This window comes from Pristiophorus japonicus, unplaced genomic scaffold, assembly GCF_044704955.1.
Source record: "Pristiophorus japonicus isolate sPriJap1 unplaced genomic scaffold, sPriJap1.hap1 HAP1_SCAFFOLD_3344, whole genome shotgun sequence".
Classification (NCBI taxonomy): Eukaryota; Metazoa; Chordata; class Chondrichthyes; family Pristiophoridae; genus Pristiophorus; species Pristiophorus japonicus.
Window position 1 is genome coordinate 8,395 of NW_027253155.1, and position 9,114 is coordinate 17,508.

The 9,114-nt window shown below is 59.8% G+C and overlaps 1 protein-coding gene across 1 annotated transcript; it reads right to left on the reverse strand.

Moving 5' to 3' along the window:
• Nucleotides 1–544: 544 nt before the first annotated feature.
• On the reverse strand, nucleotides 545–8,956 carry LOC139249961 (myeloid leukemia factor 2-like; the record flags this gene model as incomplete). The annotated part of the gene is made up of 3 exons (XM_070872577.1): nucleotides 8,881–8,956; nucleotides 3,548–3,676; nucleotides 545–781 (listed from the first exon to the last, which is right to left on the reverse strand). Coding segments are annotated over exons 1-3 (423 nt in total), but the record flags the coding sequence as incomplete, so codon positions are not given.
• Nucleotides 8,957–9,114: the final 158 nt, after the last annotated feature.

Consider the following 9,114-nt stretch of genomic DNA (forward strand, 5'->3'; position numbering starts at 1 on the left):
TGATCCAGTCTTTCTTGATAGGTCAGTCCCGCCATCCCGGGAATCAGTCTGGTGAACCTTCGCTGCACTCCCTCAATAGCAAGAATGTCCTTCCTCAGGTTAGGAGACCAAAACTGTACACAATACTCCAGGTGTGGCCTCACCAAGGCCCTGTACAACTGTAGCAACACCTCCCTGGCCCCTGTACTCAAATCCCCTCGCTATGAAGGCCAACATGCCATTTGCTTTCTTCACCGCCTGCTGTACCTGCATGGCCAACCTTCAATGACTGATGTACCATGACACCCAGGTCTCGTTGCACCTCCCCTTTTTCCTAATCTGTCACCATTCAGATAATAGTCTGTTTTTGCCACCAAAGTGGACAACCTCACATTTATCCACATTATACTGTATCTGCCATGCATTTGCCCACTCACCTAACCTGTCCAAGTCACTCTGCAGCCTCACAGCATCCCCCTCGCAGCTCACACTGCCGCCCAACTTAGTGTCATCCGCAAATTTGGAGATACTGCATTTAATCCCCTCGTCCAAATCATTAATGTACAGTGTAAATAGCTGGGGCCCCAGCACAGAACCCTGGCGGTAAACTCCAAGCTCCGCCTTTTTCCGTTTGCGCCTCACCTTCCTCCAGGTTGATGAAGTCCTGCCTCTGCTCCCGGTCTCCGGTTCGCCGGTTGCGGGAGCGCTCCAATATGTGCGCCCGCTCGCCAATGTGGTGCCCGATGGCCACTTTCTCCATCCCGCTCTCTGAATCACGCATCGACTGCCGTGTCTCGCGGATCTGGGGAACGGGAGGCGGGAAGCAATCAGGGGCGAGGTCACACGCACTCGCTCGCTCGCGCGCGCGCGCTCTCCCTCCTTCCCACCCCGGCCCCTCTCCGCACAGGTACGCCCAAGGGAGGAGGCATCGTACGTCCCCGACAGAGCACGAGGAATCGGAGCAGGAGCCGGCCATTCGGCCCCTCGAGCCTGCTCCGCCATTTAATCCCATCGTGGCTGATCCGATCATGGACACAGCTCCACTTCCCTGCCCGCCCCCTTATCCCCTTATCGGTTCAGGAACTGTCTATCTCTGTCTTAAATATATTCAATGTCCCGGCTCCCACAGCTCTCTGAGGCAGCGAGTTCCACAGATTTACAACCCTCTGAGAGAAGAAATTCCTCCTCATCTCAGTTTTAAATGGGCGGGCCCTTATTCTAAGACCATGCCCCCTAGTTCTAGTCTCCCCCATCAGTGGGAACATCCTCTCTGCACCCACCTTGTCGAGCCCCCCTCATAATCTGATACGTTTCCATAAGATCACCTCTCATTCTTCTGAATTCCAATGAGTAGAGGCCCAACCTCCTCAACCTTTCCTCATAAGTCAACCCCCTCATCCCCGGAATCAACCGAGTGAACCTTCTCTGAACTGCCTCCAAAGCAAAGTATATCCTTTCGTAAATACGGAGACCAGAACTGTGCACGCAGTACTCCAGGTGTGGCCTCACCAATACCCTGTATAACTGGAGCAAGACTTCCCTGCTTTTATACTCCATCCCCTTTGCAATAAAGGCCAAGATACCATTGGCCCTTCCTGATCACTTGCTGTACCTGCAGACTAACCTTTTGTGTTTCATGTACAAGTAACCCCCAGGTCCCGCTGTACTGCGGCACTTTGCAATCTTTCTCCATTTAAATAATAACTTGCTCTTTGATTTTTTTTCTGCCAAAGTGCATAACCTCACACTTTCCAACATTATACTCCATCTGACAAATTTTTGCCCACTCACTGAGCCTGTCTGTGTCCTCTTGCAGATTTTTTGTGTCCTCCTCACACATTGCTTTTCCTCCCATCTTTGTATCGACAGCAAACCTGGCTACGTTACACTCGGTCCCCTCTTCCACTCTCTTCCGCACACCCTCCCTCCTGCCCTCCCCCTGCACAGCTCACCACTCTCCGTACATGTCTACACAGGTAGGGCATCTTACATCTCCAATGGAACATAAGAGATAGGAGCAGGAGTGGGCCATTCGGCCCCTCGAGCCTGCTCCGCCATTCAATACCATCATGGCTGATCTTTGAACCTCAACTCCATTTTCCCATATACCTCGCTTCCTTTAATAGCCAAAAATCTATCTATCTCTGCCTTGTAGGGACCACGTGGACTACTCCTGCTCCTATTTCTTATGTTCTTATGAATATACTCAAGTTAATATGCAGGTACAGCAAGTGATCAGGAAGGGCCAATGGTATCTTGGCCTTTATTGCAAAGGGGATGGAGTATAAAAGCAGGGAAGTCTTGCTCCAGTTACACCGGGTATTGGTGAGGCCACACCTGGAGTACTGCGTGTACAGTTTTGCTCTCCGTATTTACGAAAGGATAGACTTTGCTTTGGAGGCAGTTCAGAGAAGGTTCACTCGGTTGATTCCGGGGATGAGGGGGTTGACTTATGAGGAAAGGTTGAGGAGGTTGGGCCTCTACTCATTGGAATTCAGAAGAATGAGAGGTGATCTTATCGAAACGTATCAGATTATGAGGGGGGCTCGACAAGGTGGATGCAGAGAGGATGTTCCCACTGATGGGGGAGACTAGAACTAGGGGCATGGTCTTAGAATAAGGGGCCGCCCATTTAAAACTGAGATGAGGAGGAATTCCTTCTCTCAGAGGGTTGTAAATCTGTGGAACTCGCTGCCTCAGAGAGCTGTGGGAGCCGGGACATTGAATATATTTAAGACAGAGATAGACAGTTCCTTAACCGATAAGGGGATAAGGGGACGGGCAGGGAAGTGGAGCAGTGTCCATGATTGGATCAGCCATGATGGTATTAAATGGTGGAGCAGGCTCGAGGGGCCGAATGGCCGACTCCTGCTCCTATTTCTTGTGTTCTCAACGACTGAGTTCCACAGCCCTCTGGGGCAGAGAATTCCACAGGTTCACCTCCCTCAGTGAAGGAATTCCTCCTCATCTCGGTCCTAAATGGCCGACCCCTTATCCTGAGACTGTGTGACCCCTGGTTCTAGACTCCCCAGCCCGGGGGGGGAAACACCCTCCCTGCATCTACCCTGTCAAGCCCTGTCAGAATTGTGTGTGTTTCAATGTGATCCCCTCTCATTCTTCTAAACTCCAGAGAATATCGGCCCAGTCTGCTCAATCTCTCCTCATAGGACAATCCCCCCATCCCAGGGATCAGTCTGGTGAACCTTCGCTGCACTCCCTCTGTGGCAAGTATATCCTTCCTGAGGTAAGGAGACCCACATTGTGCACAATACTCCAGGTGCGGTCTCACCAAGGGCCCTGTATAACTGGAGTAAGACGTCTTTGCACTTATACTCAAATCTTGCTGTAATAAAGGCCAACATACCATTTGCTTTCTGAATAGATGGGAAAATGCCACACCGGGTTAAGGAGGGCAAATCAAATTTATCACGTTAATAAGTTTACAAAGAAGGAAGCTACATCAGCATTATATGATGAGATTTAACTGTCCTCCTTCACTGCCCCGGTTAAACATTCACCCACGTGCTCTGCTGCCCCAACCCCCGCCACACCGGACTCCAGTTCTTACCCCTCCCGGTGCGCTCCTGGTCTCGGACGTGGATTGGTAGACCTTTGGGGCCCCGTCCCCCAGGTTGGAGTAGGAGACGACCGTGGAGGATGAGTACGTTTGACAGTTGCCAGTGTTTCCCATCGGATCCTGGAGAGCAGAGAGAGAGTGAGGGGTGCGTGAGAGAGAGAGTGAGGGGTGCGTGAGAGAGAGAGTGAGGGGTGCGTGAGAGAGAGAGTGAGGGGTGCGTGAGAGAGAGAGTGAGGGGTGCGTGAGAGAGAGAGTGAGGGGTGCGTGAGAGAGAGAGTGAGGGGTGCGTGAGAGAGAGAGTGAGGGGTGCGTGAGAGAGAGAGTGAGGGGTGCGTGAGAGAGAGAGTGAGGGGTGCGTGAGAGAGAGAGTGAGGGGTGCGTGAGAGAGAGAGTGAGGGGTGCGTGAGAGAGAGAGTGAGGGGTGCGTGAGAGAGAGAGTGAGGGGTGCGTGAGAGAGAGAGTGAGGGGTGCGTGAGAGAGAGAGTGAGGGGTGCGTGAGAGAGAGAGTGAGGGGTGCGTGAGAGAGAGAGTGAGGGGTGCGTGAGAGAGAGAGTGAGGGGTGCGTGAGAGAGAGAGTAGGGGTGCGTGAGAGAGAGAGTGAGGGGTGCGTGAGAGAGAGAGTGAGGGGTGCGTGAGAGAGAGAGTGAGGGGTGCGTGAGAGAGAGAGTGAGGGGTGCGTGAGAGAGAGAGTGAGGGGTGCGTGAGAGAGAGAGTGAGGGGTGCGTGAGAGAGAGAGTGAGGGGTGCGTGAGAGAGAGAGTGAGGGGTGCGTGAGAGAGAGAGTGAGGGGTGCGTGAGAGAGAGAGTGAGGGGTGCGTGAGAGAGAGAGTGAGGGGTGCGTGAGAGAGAGAGTGAGGGGTGCGTGAGAGAGAGAGTGAGGGGTGCGTGAGAGAGAGAGTGAGGGGTGCGTGAGAGAGAGTGAGGGGTGCGTGAGAGAGAGAGTGAGGGGTGCGTGAGAGAGAGAGTGAGGGGTGCGTGAGAGAGAGAGTGAGGGGTGCGTGAGAGAGAGAGTGAGGGGTGCGTGAGAGAGAGAGTGAGGGGTGCGTGAGAGAGAGAGTGAGGGGTGCGTGAGAGAGAGAGTGAGGGGTGCGTGAGAGAGAGAGTGAGGGGTGCGTGAGAGAGAGAGTGAGGGGTGCGTGAGAGAGAGAGTGAGGGGTGCGTGAGAGAGAGAGTGAGGGGTGCGTGAGAGAGAGAGTGAGGGGTGCGTGAGAGAGAGAGTGAGGGGTGCGTGAGAGAGAGAGTGAGGGGTGCGTGAGAGAGAGAGTGAGGGGTGCGTGAGAGAGAGAGTGAGGGGTGCGTGAGAGAGAGAGTGAGGGGTGCGTGAGAGAGAGAGTGAGGGGTGCGTGAGAGAGAGAGTGAGGGGTGCGTGAGAGAGAGAGTGAGGGGTGCGTGAGAGAGAGAGTGAGGGGTGCGTGAGAGAGAGAGTGAGGGGTGCGTGAGAGAGAGAGTGAGGGGTGCGTGAGAGAGAGAGTGAGGGGTGCGTGAGAGAGAGAGTGAGGGGTGCGTGAGAGAGAGAGTGAGGGGTGCGTGAGAGAGAGAGTGAGGGGTGCGTGAGAGAGAGAGTGAGGGGTGCGTGAGAGAGAGAGTGAGGGGTGCGTGAGAGAGAGAGTGAGGGGTGCGTGAGAGAGAGAGTGAGGGGTGCGTGAGAGAGAGAGTGAGGGGTGCGTGAGAGAGAGAGTGAGGGGTGCGTGAGAGAGAGAGAGTGAGGGGTGCGTGAGAGAGAGAGAGTGAGGGGTGCGTGAGAGAGAGAGAGTGAGGGGTGCGTGAGAGAGAGAGTGAGGGGTGCGTGAGAGAGAGAGTGAGGGGTGCGTGAGAGAGAGAGTGAGGGGTGCGTGAGAGAGAGAGTGAGGGGTGCGTGAGAGAGAGAGTGAGGGGTGCGTGAGAGAGAGAGTGAGGGGTGCGTGAGAGAGAGAGTGAGGGGTGCGTGAGAGAGAGAGTGAGGGGTGCGTGAGAGAGAGAGTGAGGGGTGCGTGAGAGAGAGAGTGAGGGGTGCGTGAGAGAGAGAGTGAGGGGTGCGTGAGAGAGAGAGTGAGGGGTGCGTGAGAGAGAGAGTGAGGGGTGCGTGAGAGAGAGAGTGAGGGGTGCGTGAGAGAGAGAGTGAGGGGTGCGTGAGAGAGAGAGTGAGGGGTGCGTGAGAGAGAGAGTGAGGGGTGCGTGAGAGAGAGAGTGAGGGGTGCGTGAGAGAGAGAGTGAGGGGTGCGTGAGAGAGAGAGTGAGGGGTGCGTGAGAGAGAGAGTGAGGGGTGCGTGAGAGAGAGAGTGAGGGGTGCGTGAGAGAGAGAGTGAGGGGTGCGTGAGAGAGAGAGTGAGGGGTGCGTGAGAGAGAGAGTGAGGGGTGCGTGAGAGAGAGAGTGAGGGGTGCGTGAGAGAGAGAGTGAGGGGTGCGTGAGAGAGAGAGTGAGGGGTGCGTGAGAGAGAGAGTGAGGGGTGCGTGAGAGAGAGAGTGAGGGGTGCGTGAGAGAGAGAGTGAGGGGTGCGTGAGAGCGAGAGTGAGGGGTGCGTGAGAGCGAGAGTGAGGGGTGCGTGAGAGTGAGGGGTGCGTGAGAGCGAGAGTGAGGGGTGCGTGAGAGAGAGAGTGAGGGGTGCGTGAGAGCGAGAGTGAGGGGTGCGTGAGAGCGAGAGTGAGGGGTGCGTGAGAGAGAGAGTGAGGGGTGCGTGAGAGAGAGAGTGAGGGGTGCGTGAGAGAGAGAGTGAGGGGTGCGTGAGAGAGAGAGTGAGGGGTGCGTGAGAGAGAGAGTGAGGGGTGCGTGAGAGCGAGAGTGAGGGGTGCGGAGAGAGAGAGTGAGGGGTGCGGAGAGAGAGAGTGAGGGGTGCGGAGAGAGAGAGTGAGGGGTGCGTGAGAGAGAGAGTGAGGGGTGCGTGAGAGAGAGAGTGAGGGGTGCGTGAGAGAGAGAGTGAGGGGTGCGTGAGAGAGAGAGTGAGGGGTGCGTGAGAGAGAGAGTGAGGGGTGCGTGAGAGAGAGAGTGAGGGGTGCGTGAGAGAGAGAGTGAGGGGTGCGTGAGAGAGAGAGTGAGGGGTGCGTGAGAGAGAGAGTGAGGGGTGCGTGAGAGAGAGAGTGAGGGGTGCGTGAGGGGTGCGGAGAGCGAGGGGTGCGGAGAGCGAGGGGTGCGGAGAGCGAGGGGTGCGGAGAGCGAGGGGTGCGGAGAGCGAGGGGTGCGGAGAGCGAGGGGTGCGGAGAGCGAGGGGTGCGGAGAGCGAGGGGTGCGGAGAGCGAGGGGTGCGGAGAGCGAGGGGTGCGGAGAGCGAGGGGTGCGGAGAGCGAGGGGTGCGGAGAGCGAGGGGTGCGGAGAGCGAGGGGTGCGGAGAGCGAGGGGTGCGGAGAGCGAGGGGTGCGGAGAGCGAGGGGTGCGGAGAGCGAGGGGTGCGGAGAGCGAGGGGTGCGGAGAGCGAGGGGTGCGGAGAGCGAGGGGTGCGGAGAGCGAGGGGTGCGGAGAGCGAGGGGTGCGGAGAGCGAGGGGTGCGGAGAGCGAGGGGTGCGGAGAGTGAGGGGTGCGGAGAGTGAGGGGTGCGGAGAGTGAGGGGTGCGGAGAGTGAGGGGTGCGGAGAGTGAGGGGTGCGGAGAGCGAGGGGTGCGGAGAGCGAGGGGTGCGGAGAGCGAGGGGTGCGGAGAGTGAGGGGTGCGGAGAGTGAGGGGTGCGGAGAGCGAGGGGTGCGGAGAGTGAGGGGTGCGGAGAGCGAGGGGTGCGGAGAGCGAGGGGTGCGGAGAGCGAGGGGTGCGGAGAGTGAGGGGTGCGGAGAGTGAGGGGTGCGGAGAGTGAGGGGTGCGGAGAGTGAGGGGTGCGGAGAGTGAGGGGTGCGGAGAGTGACAGGGTGCGTGCGACAGCGAATGGGGAGAGAAGGGAGAGCGAGGGGGGAGAGGGAGAGAGAGAGCGAGGGGGGAGAGGGAGAGAGAGAGCGAGGGGGGAGAGGGAGAGAGAGAGCGAGGGTGGAGAGGGAGAGAGAGAGAGCGAGGGGGGAGAGGGAGAGAGAGAGCGAGGGGGGAGAGGGAGAGAGAGAGCGAGGGGGGAGAGGGAGAGAGAGAGCGAGGGGGGAGAGGGAGAGAGAGAGCGAGGGGGGAGAGGGAGAGAGAGAGCGAGGGGGGAGAGGGAGAGAGAGAGCGAGGGGGGAGAGGGAGAGAGAGAGCGAGGGGGGAGAGGGAGAGAGAGAGAGCGAGGGGGGAGAGGGAGAGAGAGAGCGAGGGGGGAGAGGGAGAGAGAGCGCGAGGGGGGAGAGGGAGAGAGAGCGCGAGGGGGGAGAGAGAGAGAGAGAGCGAGGGGGGAGAGGGAGAGAGAGAGCGAGGGGGGAGAGGGAGAGAGAGAGCGAGGGGGGAGAGGGAGAGAGAGAGCGAGGGGGGAGAGGGAGAGAGAGAGCGAGGGGGGAGAGGGAGAGAGAGAGAGCGAGGGGGGAGAGGGAGAGAGAGAGCGAGGGGGGAGAGGGAGAGAGAGCGAGGGGGGAGAGGGAGAGAGAGAGCGAGGGGGGAGAGGGAGGGGGAGAGAGGGAGGGAGCTCGGGGGAGAGAGGGAGCTCGGGGGAGAGAGAGAGGGGGAGCGAGGGAGGGAGCTCGGGGGAGAGAGAGAGAGGGAGCTCGGGGGAGAGAGAGAGGGGGAGAGAGGGAGGGAGGGGGAGAGAGAGAGGGGGAGAGAGGGAGGGGGAGAGAGGGAGGGAGCTCGGGGGAGAGAGCTCGGGAGCTCGGGGGAGAGTGAGAGGGGGAGAGAGGGAGGGAGCTCGGGGGAGAGAGGGAGGGGGAGAGAGGGAGGGGGCTCGGGGGAGAGAGGGAGGGGGAGAGAGGGAGGGGGCTCGGGGGAGAGAGGGAGGGAGCCCGGGGGAGAGAGGGAGGGAGCCCGGGGGAGAGAGGGAGGGAGCCCGGGGGAGAGAGGGAGGGAGAGAGAGGGAGGGGGCCCGGGGGAGAGAGGGAGGGAGAGAGAGGGAGGGAGGGGGAGAGAGGGAGGGAGCTCGGGGGAGAGAGGGAGGGGGAGAGAGGGAGGGGGCCCGGGGGAGAGAGGGAGGGAGCTCGGGGGAGGGGGCCCGGGGGAGAGAGGGAGGGAGGGAGAGGGAGGGGGAGAGAGGGAGGGAGCCCGGGGGAGAGAGGGAGGGAGCTCGGGGGAGGGGGCCCGGGGGAGAGAGGGAGGGAGGGAGAGGGAGGGGGCCCGGGGGAGAGAGGGAGGGAGAGAGAGGGAGGGGGAGAGAGGGAGGGAGCCCGGGGGAGAGAGGGAGGGAGCTCGGGGGAGAGAGGGAGGGGGAGAGAGGGAGCTCGGGGGAGAGAGGGAGGGAGAGAGAGGGAGGGGGAGAGAAAGTGCCCGTGTCAGTAGATCGATACCGGACACCGATCAGCCCTTGCTACCACTCACCATGTTGTCCATCATCGAGTTCATGTTGGTGAACATGCTGTTCATCATCCCGAACATGTCGCTGAAACCACCTCGTCCCTGTGGCGGGGGGGGGGGGAATAGAGAGGGCCAGAGAGGGGAGGGGAGGGGAGAGAGGGACAGAGAGACGGTGGGGGGGAGGGGGGGGAGGGGAGGGGAGGGGAGAGAGGGACAGAGAGACGGTGGGGGGGGGGGGGGGGGGGAGGGGAGGGGAGG